Below are 15,575 nucleotides of genomic sequence, written 5' to 3' on the forward strand. Positions count from 1 at the left end.
GTCTTTCTGCATAGGGGCGTAATTTTTATTTAAATACTTGTCTACGTTTATTTCCTCCTGACTGGAGTTGGCGGAAAGTCGAACGCGTTTGAGAAACATCTGAAGGGGGCGTTGGTGGTAAAGGTCCCGGGTTCGAATCCAGCGACGCTGCATTCAAACCCGACATACAAATGGGCTTTTTTTTTCAAAACACCGGCACCCCGAGGGTTGATATTAAAAAAAAAAAGAGTTACTCAATGCCGGTTCATTTTTTGACCGACTCGCAGACCAATAGCCACCAACAACCCCAAAATTATGTTCTATTTTCCGAGTAGACTCGTTTATTTATTTCCTTAGAATCTGCAAACACCCCTTAAAAGTAGTACCAATTAGACAGCAAAAATTGTAATTTGGTCCTTTCCGATCACTTCCGTCTGCCTATCCGCCCAAGCACAAAATGAAGGCGAGAAGCCAAAACCACAAAACAATCTGACATAAATAGAACAAAATGATCTGAAAGAACAAACTACATCATTACCCCGCAGACCCCGGTTTTTGTACAAAATCTCACAATTTACCTTTTTTTAATTACTGCTCGTAAGGATACAAATTTCATGAACACAAGAATTATTTTTTTGAAATTTCTTATTGTCTGCTAGGTGTCGGTCCAGTAGTTGGTTACCTACCATCCTGGTACACCTAAACTCGCTGGTTTTGCTATCTGGTAGATTATCTCCAAATCGTATTCGCTTAAACGCAGAAATTTTTTATTTATGTGCTTAGAATCTGCCAACACCCCCAAAATCATTATCAATTAGACAGTAATTTCAGATAATTTTGGTTTACGTCTCTTTGCAGTTTTCGGTCTGATTTTTGGACCAAATAGTGGATAAGCAGAGAAAAATTATCGAAAACGACCACACCCACAGACCTCATGAAATTTTACACCTTTAACTAGTCACAACTTCGCACTTAAATTGACCTACCGCATTTTTTCTAATTGAGCAAATATCCAGCAATAAACGTTTTCATAAACCAATGATTAATTTAGGTTCATTCTAATACAATTTTTGAGAGACATTTGAAAATCCTTACTTTTTATGATTAAGAAGCAGATTAGCAAACCTATAATATATCACAGGGACTTTGAGAACAACCCCTACAAGTGCTCTAATCAACTCCTGTATCTACTTCCACTGGAAACATTCATACAAGAAGAAGCTAAGATCATTTAGGCTTCAAAAACAATAAAATCTTACAAGAATTACACTGGCAAAAAAATAATCATAAGACTGGATGACCAAGCAGCTATTAAAGCATTAGCATATAAAAATTCACATCAAAACTAATCAGTGAATACACCCAAAACCAAAACCACCCTGAGTGCCACATACAAAGGAATTTTTGGTAACGAAAAAGCAGACACTGGGCAGAGAGGATCTGCAAGGCCATATATAGGCCCTGAAGTACTCCATCACTAAGAAAAAGAAGGTAAACTCAAGGGGTGCTAGACCAATAAGCTTATATTAAAACAACCCTCACTACAAGACTGGAAACTCACTGCTGCAATTGGAGAGGGCCACATTCGGAGGAGCGATAGGACTGGTAACTGGATCTGAGAAAACATCTACATAACATGGGCATTTTCAATGTCGATCCATTTGCAGATTATGCAAGGAGGAAGCAACACTACACACATCTTCGAATATGAAACAACGGCTTAATGGCGACACAACGTAGGATAAAATAAAATTGAAGGAATTAAATTGTAGCAAAGACAGTCAATGGCCTAATACTTATGAGAAGGAATGAGTGTCTATTGTACTGAACTAGGGAACTAGGAAGGTACAATAAGAAGGTAGCAGTAGGTAGCACAAACCTGCTTCTTGTATCTATCATATCATCATGATCAGAAGAGCGGGTAGCTTAGGTGTAATAAACAAAACAAGCTTTAACATTTAACAAATCTTATTTTCTCCTAAAGAGTAAATGCTTACAATGAATGAGATAAAACTACAGAAAAATTAACTTTAGGTTTTATTTACAAAAGCTACATGTAATGAAAAAAATATATAATTATTCTTCAAAGCAAAACAGTTCCCAACATTATATAAAATAATTATTTACACTTTTATACATTGTAGGAACAATTGAAACTAATATACCCAAAAAAGTAAATACACTTTTGTCCCCTGAATAAAAAAACTGTTAATTTATAAAGCAGTGTTCAAATAACTTTGCAATTCATCGATAAAACATGAATTTTAGAAAAAATGTGGGAATTGTAAAAATTATTAATTTATTTACATCATGGAATTAATTAGTGTACGTCTAATAAACTAACTTTTACAGTTCTGCCTCTCAACTGTCTGAAATTCAATTCTCTGACAGCCCTCATAGCTTCTGCAGGAGATTGCAAGGCAACTCTTGCATCACCTGTAGGCCTTCCTTTATCATCAAACCGTCTAATAACATCATCGTGTTCAATATTGTACTCCTTGAAGAAGTCCATAATTTCTTCAATATCTGCTTTGAAGTGAATATTTTCAAGTGATACGACACAACCTCTCTGTCCAAAATTTTCCAACATATCTCCATCGATATAAGCAGGGGGTGAAGGACCGCGATTCCTTTGATTCATCCTCCCCTTCATAGGACCGTTCATGGGAGGTCCGTTGTTGCCCATCGGCCCATTTCCGAACCTGTTCATTCTTCCTCCACCTCTGAAATTCGTCGAGCCCCCTCGCCCGGAAAATGAGTCATTCCTTGGGTCTTTAAACCTACCCTCCATAAAGTTGTCGTTTTTCTTAAACCTATCTTCATTAGGCTGTCTCCAAGCTTTTATATTTTGGTGTGGGTTGATGTTTTCAGGACATACAGCTACACGTGGTGGGAATGATTGTGGTACGGAGTTGTTACCACCAACCTGTCTACAACCTTGATTCCAAGGTTCTTGAGGGAAAGAAGTCATTGTAGCCCGCTCGGCATCTTCACGGGATGTTTTTAGTATTGAAAATTGGGTCCTGCCCATAACTGGGTTGTTTATAGAAGCAGCTTTATCAGCATCTTCATTAGAAAGAAAGCAGCAATATGCATCTGGGATACTCAATCCTACATTATTGTGCACGAAAAATACCTGAATCAGTGAAAGATTTTTATCCCTAAAATATTCAAAGACATCTCTCTCATTAGTGCCCATAGGCAATCCTTTAAGTATTATCCAGTTTGTTCTTAATAGATCTTCCTTCCTAGACATCTCATGTTTGGGTAACAAATGTTTAGATGTATCATGTTCTGCAGAAACATGTTTGTTACCGGTCGGCGGCCACTTTTCTTCATTTACATCGCTGTTATCAATATCCATGTCTACAGAATTTAAAATAACATCTTTATCAGGTTTAAAATTATCAACTGCAGTTTTATATATTGTATCCCTTAGGTGAAGAACTTCGACAATATTGCTTCGAACCTTTTTTCCATTTTGATTTAAAGCAGATTTTTTGTGATTTGCATTGGAAAATTTGACATAGGCTATCCCAGTTCTATAACCATGAGTATCGTTAATCATCTTTATGCCATCAGAAGGAATTATTAAACCATCAAATAATTTTTTCACATCGATATAAGATGCATTTAAAGGTAATCCTCGAATTTCAACACAAAGGTCGGAATTCTCTATGACCGGTTCGACTTGAGTTTCAATAGGAGGCATTTGGTTCATCCTCCATGACGAATCAAATGGTGGTGCTTCTGACATCATGTTTGGTGTTGGAAACATCACCGTGTTCATATTGTTCATCATTGGTGGCCTTTGCATGGCCAGTTGTGAAGGATCGATCATTGGTGGAATAGGCATCGCAGGCCAACCACCCTCTCTCGGTCTCATTTGTTGCATTGGCGGGAATGGAGGAATCAACGGTGCCATTTGATTTGGAAAAGGGAACCCACCTCGTTTCTCTAAATCCATAAATGGCATCGAAGCATTGGTAGGTGAGAGCTCTTTTCCGTTCTGATGCATTTGCAATAGTTTTGGTGGGATTGCAGGAGGATCCGGCAATTTAGGTTGAAATTGAGACTGATTCCAATCTTGCATATTTCCATTACCATGGCCTTCTTTATTGTCTTGCCTATCAAGGTTTCTATTATCTCGGTTTCTATTATTCCGAGGTGCGTCTTTTGAATCACTATCCCTAGAATTTCGCTTCCTGTCACGGGATCTGCTTCTTCGACTCCTGTACCTGTCTCTACTGCGCGTTCTGCTCCTTGAACGACTTCTATCCCTCCTACGCCTATCACGCTCCCTATCTCTATAACTGCGACTCCTCGATTTCTCGTGAGAGCGGTCTGAGTCACTTCCCCTTCCTCTAGACCTCCCTCTACTCGTCGATCTATCCCTTTTGTCTCGTCTATTGTCATCATCTTTCGCCTTATTCAAATCTTCCTTCACATTCTCAGGAGTTTCCTCTGGTGCAGCTATTGTCTTTGACATTACTGAAGGAATGTTGGTTGGCTGATTCGGAATGTGCATCAAGCTGTGTATCTTCATAGCCTGTTGACGTGCCTGTTCAATTACTCTCAGCATTTCAGTTCTTGAACTGAGAAATAATTTGATTTTCACCTCCTTCAGTTTGCCATTATCCTTAAGCATAGCTTGGCGGGCATCTTCATCAGTACTACAAAAAAAAATTAACAATGAATAATAGAGAACAAAAAATAAACAATAAATAATTAACCTTTCTGTAAAACTAATATTTAAAAATATATATGTACATTTATAACAGTATATAATTAAATAAATATATATATATATATATGAGCCAAACCAACAACAAAACAATGCATTTTCTGATATTTTCTTTATACCAATTTATACCATTATTTGAAACATTTTTAAATGCAAGATTGAACTTGTGATCCCAAATCTGTAATATATTATCAACTCAGGTCATGTAGGTCGATCCACGGGGATACTTATTTTTGGACATAACATTTATTTTACATAATTGAAGGATGTTATTTCACGGCTCCATATAAAGATTGGTAGTCATGCCACCCGATACAATATTTGCACTTAAGCACACAAAGGACAAAGGTGTTTCGACTGTATCCACAAATATTCTGGATCATGTCCCTGATAAAAAAGCGATTTTAGTTTTTACTGCCAAGCTTTCGACCTATTTTAAGGTCATCAGAGCGAAACGATCTTAAATATGTCTACAAATTGACATAATTAAGTTAACAATACTGTAACGATTTGTTAACGCAAAGGATTTGTTAAAGTAAAGGTTTTTCGTGAACATTTTCCCATCAACATCGACAATAATGTTTTTCAGAAGGTATGGTACACAAATGGAGATATGCTAAAGAGGACGCATAGGGCCCCACTGTATGCAAATTTCTTATTGTTAGAAAATATCTTGTCAAACAAATAAATAATAATAATAAATAATTAAGTTTTTCATTTACAATTTCCAATTTCTTTGAACACTGACTCTGTCCCAACATTGCCAAGGACTGATATTTAATTATTTTCCCCAGACACTAAAAATAGGTCAAAACTTTGCTCTAACAATGGAAACTGATTTCTCATCAAGATCATACTGTTATTCACAGTATTTGAGTAGAAAATTCGTCGATACATCTAACACTTAAAACAGAATCTACTGAGTATAGCACATTTATTGGCATGAAGTAAGAGGATGGAAGAATATCCAGTACTCCCCCTTATTTGTGGCAGTTTGAATGTTTATGTGATGGGAGTATCAAGTTACTCCACCACCATATTGCAGTGAACAGAATATTAACAATATGTTTAAGAACAAGTATGCATGAATTCAGCTTTAAAGCTGCGTTATGGACAAAAATTATCTAGTCAAAAGGCATGAGTCCGACTTCGTTAAGTACGACAGCCAATAACACCGAAGTTTCTTCTGTTTGCAGTGGCAAATCAAATGTGTAAGATTTCATATAGAGGTCTTCTGGGTGATAAACTTTTGGCTGTTTCTAATCATTTTGAACTACATATCCACGTTTTTTCTGTCAGCCTCTTGCCATCTTCAATTTTTCAATCCATTACTTTTAGTTGAATGATTGTGATCCAATGCTCACATTCACATTAATTGTACATCTCAATAGCTCTTACAAAATGAAAAATAAGCTATTAATGTCTCAATAATTTCAGTTGTAATAACGTGCTGTAAATCACATCTCAATTACCTTAATTTATTATTAATTAATAATTAATCCGTATAAATGCTCCTTACAGAAAAGTCTCGTTATTAAACTTTCCTTCATTGACAGGTTTAAGTTTTACTTACCTATCAATCATTTTTTCATTATTTTATTGTGTATCCACAATAGATATGTGCAAACATTTATTTAAATATTTTTAATTCTACAGCAACAATAGTTGCAAGGATTTTTTTTTTTTTTTTGCTTTATACATAAATTATGGATTTATTGCCCAATACTCATACCAAAAGTGAGCATACCTAACCATTTTTTTTTTTTTTTAAATGCTTTTCTGTGTGTATGGATTATATACTTTAGAACAAAATGAAACTTGAATTTAATAAGAGACAAACCATCTCAAGAAATAAAAAATGGCCTGAGATAAACCAAGTAGAATTAGACTACTGGCCGTCAACAATCAAAATACCACCTTAAAACAAAAACGAAAAGGATAAAAGAAAAAGAAAACTTGCCAACTTTACCAAGTCGGAACATCAGAAATGTCCTCTGTGTCTGTTAAGATGCCAGAACCTGAGAACTTAGGCAATATAAGAAAAGAAGTTGGCAAAGTGAGTGCCACTTTTCATTGTTTCGACAAATTAGGATCAATCCACAATTCTCTGGGGTTACATTGGAGATGATTTAAATCATCAGGGACCCAAAAATTTATTAAACAAGTTACAAGGAGACATGTCAATTTTGGAACATCTCCCACATATAGGGAATGCTCGCTTCGCCAATCTGGATTGGCACCCATAACAAAAGTATTAAAAGATGCTTATTTAATAAAGTTATTTAATTACAAAAAATTTTTTTGGTCTTATGAACTCGCATAGGGCAGAGACAAAAGTATTTGTTTCATCTATATATGTAGTCAGGGGAAAGGTACCGAGGAAAAAAGGGCCATGGGCAACGGTGGGAATGGAACGCAGGACCATCTTCGAGCCGAGAGTCTATCACACTGACCACTCGGCTACTGCATTCCCTCAGTTTTTGCATTTTACATCCTTTATTTGCAAAACTTTTTTAAAGCCATTTATTATTATTTATTTATTTTGTCAGTTAATTTCTTAAATTATCTTGCAATTAATCAAGTGTTCATTCATTCAATATTTTTTAATTGATATGCATATCAAATAATTATTAGCTTCTGTGCACATCGAATAATTTATTAGGTTTTCGATTCTTTCTGTATTATGTAGTTTTAATTTGCAAATATTTCCTTGAAGTTTTATTAATTAGAACTTAATAAGATGTAAGGTACACCCGGGTTCGAATCCTGCAGCTCTCCGTTCGACTCTGACATACTTACAAATGGACTTTTTTTTTTTTCAAAAACACCAGCACCTAAGGATTCATATAACCTCATAGTTGAAACACCCTTGGAAAAAAAAAAACTATTGTATAAAATGCACAATAGTGTTAACTAGATGAATAATGAAAGACTTTTAAACATCTGTCACAGGTTCATCCTGGACATAAGAGATAAGTCGGGGGTAACGAGCAAGCCGAGGCAGGAGTGCTTGACTGGATCTTGCCGTGACCCTATCTTTTGAAAACCCTATCCTTAAGTCTGCTATAAAATTTGTCCTAAGTTTTGACTTGAAGGGGACTAACTCGAATTGTGTATTTGTAGGTTAAATAAAAGGTGAAATGAAATTGATTCATAATTAGTGTTTATTTCCCTTGTTTTACTTATCACCTCTTGCATACTCTAATTTCAGGGGTGATGCACCTCAAAGTCAGAGGTGACACATCAAACTACAAAAAGATGTTGGCTATCTGTTTAGTCAATTATTTGAAAAACATGTTATACTAAAAACAAATTTTAAAAATTTTTTTTTGCATTTTCATTGGGCCTGCATTCCCGTAACTCATAGGTGACTCAAACAAACATTTTTCAACAAACATCCAAAGTAAACATTTTTTTTTAAATCACAGTTCGTTATTTTTAATTTTAGCATTAAAAATTCAATCCTTAAAAAATTAGTATTCTGAATCTTATCAGAATATTGAAATATAAAATAAATTATTCATATCATCTTGAAAAAAAATCCTATTAAATAATTTTTTTGATATTAAATATTTAAATTTTGTTAAATATTAGTTACTCACAACACTTCTGCATCAATGCTGCTTCAAAACTATATTAAAATAATTAATAGGTCAACTATGACTACTAAATATGGATTGATATCAAAATTAGATTTGAACTTAAAAAAAATATATTTTAAAAAATTGAAAGGATAGCTTTTGAGCAACATTTTGCCTCGGGTACAAATTGTATTTTTGCAGCTTGATATTTTCCAATCATCCTGGTCTATTCTAGCTAGTTCTGTCTAATAGGCAAAAGCCTAAACACATCAAAAAATAACGTGGTTGTAGAAATCCTTCAACCTGATTATAAGCTAAGGGCTCAAAATCCGGATTGTTGGAAAACAACTTACTGTAGGTATCTTTTTTAAAAAAGGATTGAACACAGCACTCATTCCATCATTCATTTCAAAATCAAAAAATACGTCTGACAAACAAAACCAGGATGAAATCACGGGTTGATCCTCTCGCAGATTCCTCCAGTTTCACAAAATAATTCCAGTCGTACGTTCAACTACCTGTTGGGCGTCATGGACAAGTCATACCACTATACAATACATTTTTCATATTACTCTTAAATAAAAAGCCATAGATTATGCTGGGATTGGAACAGAGAACCACTGGTATGGCAAATATCAGCTAGCATGATTCCATCAGTTTCACAATATTGCGTATAATTTAAATCAAAATAATTAGGGCGTGAAAACAAGCACACAGAACAAATAATAAAACAAGCAAGTTGAAATAAAACAGAACTGCTAACTTCTCCAGACATGCCCAGCCAAAATCCCTAGTGAAGTCATGTAGAAAAATTGCATTCCCAATCTATATATTTATAAANGGTGTCCGAGTGGATCGAGGTCACGATAGCTCAAGTGGTAGAGCAGCGGCGTATCAAGCCGAAGATCGTGGGTTCGAATCCCGCTCGTGCGATTAACTTTTTTATCTCAACTGAAAACCTCAATTAATTGTAATATATTAATTGTCATGCGGACCACGAAACTAGTGAATTTAATTAATTTTTAATTAGTATAATTAGCCTACTATCTCTGTGTGTGGGGGTTCATAAATTTCACCCCATTTCATTAACATCTCCCCTTTGCTAATAAAAAAATAATATTTAATCATCCAGATCTTAATCATATTTGTAAATAAGGTATGAAAATTTTAAAAGTTTACTACTTAAAAAAAGTTGAAGTATACCTTTGTTATTCTTATACATATAATATCATACCAGATAAAAATTTTTACAGCAATGAGACAATCAGTCAATTCCCTTGCCCATTTTATGAGTCTAATTGTTTAAATTAATTTATTAATAATTGTTAAATAATATGCTAAAAATTTAATTTAGAAATGTTAAAATTCGTCTATTTATATATTGGACATAATAGGTGAAAATTTAACTGCATAAGGGCAAAACCCGTTTGACTCCATAATGGCCAACTACTTTCAGACAGAAAAAGTGTAAAAAATCTTTTTAATTACTGCAATAAAATTCCTGGTATAAAAGAGGACTTAATGTCACTAACTGTTGGATGTCTGAAACAAGGGGTCAAACCACCTTACAATACCTTTTGCATATTACTATCAATTGAAATTCCATCACTCTGCCGAGATTCGAATTCAGAACCGCTAGCATGGCAAAGAGACAGACACCCAAACCACTCAGCCACCGCAGACTTCTTATTGTAATAAATATGTATAATTAAACCTTAAGTCATTACGTACTATTTTATTTAATAAACAAATGAGGAATTATTGTAAATAAATCATGGGTGAAAATTATTTTTTTCCATATAGCAAATCTCAATGTAAGATTTAAGTCAGGAGAAAAGTAGATCAACCTTAAATTATAGGTATATATTTCAGGGTCAAATGAGTTATTATATGATTCATACAACTTTTTTAGGTCTGAGAGTGAAAATTTACCATCAAAGGACCCAATCTCATAAGCCAACCCTACTAATAAAATCTCAGCATCTATATTCACGTGTCATAAAAATAAAGGTATGGCTTTTAAAAAAATTCTCGTTAACAAAAATAAGTGCTGATTAGATGACTGAAATTCAAAAGTGGTTGAATTGTGAAAATTGAATTAAGTACAGCGCAGTCTCTCAAACAAATTATTTTTCTTTTTTTAATATTTTTTTGTCCTTCATCATTTTTTTAAAATAATGCATTCCTTAGACATACATCATATTCAGAATCCTAATTATTTTGACAATGTCGTTTTGACATTTTTTGTAATGAAATCTATACATGATAAGAAAAAAAAAACTTCTATTTTGTAATAAGAACGCAATAATAACGTTGAAACCCGTTTAGCTGGACCCTGATTATACGGACTTCTGAATTATCCAGACCCATTTGTTAAAATATTTCTTATAAATTTTTCATAATTCTCAATGTATTGGGTTGTCCGGAAAATAATGCAGGATTTTAAGTTTTCATTAAAAAAAATCTATATAAAATATTCTGTTTACGTTTACAGGATTACTCATTNAATTATTTTGATTAAAGAACATTGCTTTAAAGTAACTAGTTTCTTTTTTTTTGTTTAATACCAAAATCCTGCATTATTTTCCGGACAACCCAATATTTATATTAATTTTTTAAAATTCATAATTCGACTATGGGATCTTTAATTCATCGTTCGAAAATCATAAAGGCCACCAAATCACCGTTCCACTAGTCACAGAAGAAGGATTAAAAAAAATATAATAAATAAATAAAATTTAAAAAATAAATAAAATAAAATAAAGGTGATCCTATTTTAAAAAACTAGAAATTGTTGTGTCATGTTGTTTGTATGTTGGCTTCCCGTGAAGTTTTTTTTTTTTTTTTACTTATATTATTTTTATTAGGCATTTTTTACATATAAATTTTTCGAGAAACGCATGTCCGGACTTAGACAAAAACAAACTAATAAAAACTATTTATTACTTTAAATGTAACTTGATATATGAATAAAAATGTTCTCTTTCGTATGTGTGGTTGTCCCAGTTTTTATGACACGATACTAATAAAATCACAAATTTTCGGATTATCCAGACTTTCAATCATCCGGACAAGTCTCGGTCCATTCGTCTGGAAAAATGGATTTCTACTGTATTTTTATTTGTCATTTAAATGTGTTTTTCTTATTTTATATTAAAATGTTGATACGTAGTGCATCCATAAATTTTTTACATATATTACTTCTAGAAGCGTGAAAAGAGTGGCCAATTCCGTATATCACCCACGATTTAAAACTATCCGTACAAAAAATGTGCTTCTCTGTGCACAAACAACACATTAAACTCTCAACTTTGGATTAAATCTAAAAAGTTCAAATTTGGCCGTATTGTTAAGCTGTTCTTTACACTATAAAAATTAAGGGGAAAGCTTACATATTTCAATAACAAGTACTCAATTCTCTCTGAATTTAAAATGTTGGTGTTTAAAGTTTTCGACTAAAGAATAGTTGTTGGAATACCTTCGGAGTACAATTTTGGATCAAACTTGTCATGTATTGTAGATGGGCATGTAAGAATAAGTAAGTTAACACAAGAATTTAATTATGATTACACATCATATCTGTGAAACATATTTGGTTTATTTGAACAATTTTATTTGTATGTAAAATGGCATACACAGGGACCGAAATTTGCACCAGGTTGAATAGCACTTTTAGAAGCTACATCCAGTGTTCTAATAATCAATGTTACATGAGGAAATTCTTATAAAATTTTCTTTCAGTACCATAAATAAATAAATTGGTTCTTGGTTGAAGAAGTTGTAGATTTTGTTTTTCTGACAAATATTTTGGAATAGTTTTTTTGCAAACAATAACAGTTGCTCCAAATTGAAAACCGAATTCAGTCAGAAACCTTTTAAAAAAAATGTAAATATTTTTTACATTACAAGTACCTTACCATTGTATTAGTTAATATACATATCCTATTATCATGGAGAGTTAGGTCAAAACTGTTTGGTCCATAAGAAACAAAACAGAAAATTAAAGTTCAAGTGTCTCAGGGTTTTTCTCAAAAATGCCCCAATAAAAAATTATAGGGGGAACAGAAGTCTGTTTATTTAAATTATTCTGTATTAAATTATACTTGTTCATTGACTATACAAATTCAAAAATTTGTAGCTCCCCTGGTGGTTTATGATCATGGGAAAAAGCTAGTTGAACACAGTGTAATGTTGGTATTTTATTGTATGTAAATAAAGGTCTTTTATATTATCACTATTATTATTGCATTCCTGCTAATCCTACTAATGATTCCTACTAATGATTGCAAGAGGGAGTTCAGAACTGAGACTGCACTGAACATGGAAAAATAAACCACTCCATTTATGCTAGGTTAACATTGAGAATCTGAAAAGCATATTTGTGGAAAAATTTTATGTCGCTCCATTTTGATAACAAAATTTTAAACCTATGCGATTTCGTGATTTGGCTTTGATTTTGGACTTGACCCACTTTTCACTACTTATAAAGAATTATGATTTAGCCCGGATTGGTATGCAATTGCATATTCTTTTCACAAGCACTGATCAGATATCGATCCAATTCATACATCTGTGGTACTAAGGTTCAAATTGTATTCTCCATATTTGTGCAAAGATGAGAGGAAAAATAACAAAAGCATAAAATATGATTCAGATTTCAGTCTACTTGCCAGGAAGAAAGAAGAAAAAATACAAATATCAGACAATTCTCTTGAAATTGACTAAGCTAAATTGAACTACTTTTTTCTTATTTGAATCATAACACATTTTGTGGGTAAGGGGTTGTGGAAAAGGGCACCATTTGAAAGACCAAAATAGTCAGACTCGGTCCTCTTTCATATTTTCAACCTATTAAACAAACAAAAATGTCCGAAGTGGGAACAACTTATTCGAAAGTAGCATGTTGGATTTTTCCTTTCAACGAAAAACAGAAATTAGTAGGAATTAATACAAGAGAAATTCAAAAACAGCCTTATCAAAAATATTGGATTGACTGAATTGGGGAAATGGATAAAATCTTAAATGGAAACAGCAAAATTGTCATACAAGAAATTGACAATCCAATTTCTAACATTTTTTCGAAGTACAAATATTTTTTAAGTGATAAAACACGTTCTACACGCAAAAACTAACTTTGAAATCTATCTTTATATCATCTATTTTATTAGACTTAATTTTTTATTTTGTATATTCTACGTTATACAAAACACGTAGACGTTGTGACTGATTGTAAGATATTTCTGTCCTATTTATGTACTAAACCAAAACGTTTAGACTGAAAGAATTAATTATTAGTTGGGTGATGTCTCTTGACATTCACATTGCATATTTTACTATTTTTAGCAAAAACTATATGGTATATTTGAGAATTTTTATTGCACATTAATTCAGACCCATAACATCACTTTTAAAAAGATGTGTACGGCTCCACCACTTTGCCAAATTTTGTAACAAAATAATTAATTAATTTCAATTCCATGTCCTGTAATATCATGCTTGAAGACTGTTTTGTGTTAAAAAAAATTATAAAATCTTACTACATTCTAAATTTTATAGACAACGTTGGGCAAAATGAAAAAAAAAGACAAAATTATAACATGTTAATAGAGCATCATAAAAATAATATACTTTTAGATATATATAAATTGTATTGTTAAAATATGCCATCTATAGAATTTTAATTTCAAATTCACCTTTCTTTTTTTTTCTCACCACTAAAAATACAGAAAGGTCTTGGGCTAAGGCTAAAGGATCACTTTTAGTAGATTAATCCTATATAATTGTTCTTCGTGATGATATCTTCACACACAACTGCAATTTATTTCACAGTGGAGAATCAGTTGTAGTCATTGTAGATTCAATATGGCTTAATGTTAACATTGTAATATAAACGCCAAACGTTGCAGTCAAATCAATCTTCAACATATAAATTTGCATATAAATGCATATTTACTTGTCATTCTGTTCCTCGAGCATAACATGACATTGACATGAGTGATTGTAATGATGTTTACTGTGTATTTGCTAACCAATATCGACTGAATCAATAAACAAATCACTGAGAAAACTTAGTGACAATCATATATCTTCAGACATATTTACAAAAAAAAATTAATTCAAATATAAAGCAAATTTGCAGAGAAAACATCCAGAAACTTAGCACGTACGGTAAATATTGTGATCAAAAATATATCTATATAGTTATAAACTGGGGAATAAAAGTCATCATTTCCCAGGGTATTCATTATCTAGAAAAGATTCTTGAGCAAATTAGATTTCCCAGTAATTAAAAATATTTCTCTTTGCTCTTGATTTGCTCATGTTATTTCAGAACCATATTCTTTTTCCTGTTTCGGTTAGTTGTTCGCACCAGTAAAGAGTAAAAGGCAGTCGGCAACCCAGATTTATTCCAAAGGTAGAGTATCGGATTAAAGGTCAACATAAATAAGTCATACGTATAACGAGATGAAACCAGACTTCCTTCCCTGGACAAGGATAATAAAAATCCAGGTCAATGAAGAAATATGTATTTTGTTTTGTTAATAATTCCACATTTTAACTGGATTTCTTTTATCTCAGGTAGAGAAGGAAGGAGGCTTTTTTTTTAGTTTTAAGTAATAAGTAAATTTATTTTAATAAAATTCATTGTTGTTTTCAAATAGTTTTTCTATATTGTGTTCATAAAATATAAGAATATTTTATTACGTAATAGAAATCGTAGGGTATAAGAGAATGATAGAAGTAGGAAATGTTGAGTCTTGTGAACAAGACAACTGACCAGTTGATCAAATGACAATATAGTGCCTTTGGACTAAAAAGTGACCCACTTTAAAGTGCTAAATTTCATTAAAATAATGTAATCATCTTGTAATCGAGTATTCACATCAAGAAGGGAACAATGTCGAGATTCTGAGCTGGCACTTTGTCATGAAGTCTTGAAAGGGGCCAGCGAAACAATAATGCAGAAACGTAACGTGCAGTTCGCCAGCGTTCCCATTCTTGCTTTTCCTAGTTGCAATTCCGGTGTGTCCTTATTCTACCCACCCAACGCCCGATTTACGATAATATATAAGTACAAACTCTTGACTAAAAATTTTCTCATTTTTATCAGTTTTTCTTTTTAAAAATAAAAAAAAATATAGGACGAAGGCAAAAGTGCTTTTTGTGAGTTCTGTTATACATCTGAAAGTTATTAGTAAATACTGTTTCATTTTTAAAAAACTTACCATCAATTCTTGATTAGATGAATACCTTCTTCAGCACACTCCATT

General features: G+C 32.7%; 1 protein-coding gene across 2 annotated transcripts in view; it reads right to left on the bottom strand.

Moving 5' to 3' along the window:
* Window positions 1-1,997: 1,997 nt before the first annotated feature.
* Window positions 1,998-15,575, bottom strand: part of LOC106668262 (RNA-binding protein 12-like) — a 28,992-nt gene continuing 15,414 nt past the window's right edge. For both annotated transcript variants that reach the window (XM_014396852.2, XM_014396854.2), the window contains exon 3: window positions 1,998-4,652. In XM_014396852.2, coding sequence (XP_014252338.1) covers window positions 2,300-4,652 — 2,353 coding nt within the window. In that variant the 3' untranslated portion in view covers window positions 1,998-2,299. The remainder of the gene's footprint in view (window positions 4,653-15,575) is intronic.

This window comes from Cimex lectularius, unplaced genomic scaffold (assembly GCF_000648675.2).
Source record: "Cimex lectularius strain Harlan isolate CLEC.00 unplaced genomic scaffold, Clec_2.1 scaffold71, whole genome shotgun sequence".
NCBI lineage: Eukaryota > Metazoa > Arthropoda > Insecta > Hemiptera > Cimicidae > Cimex > Cimex lectularius.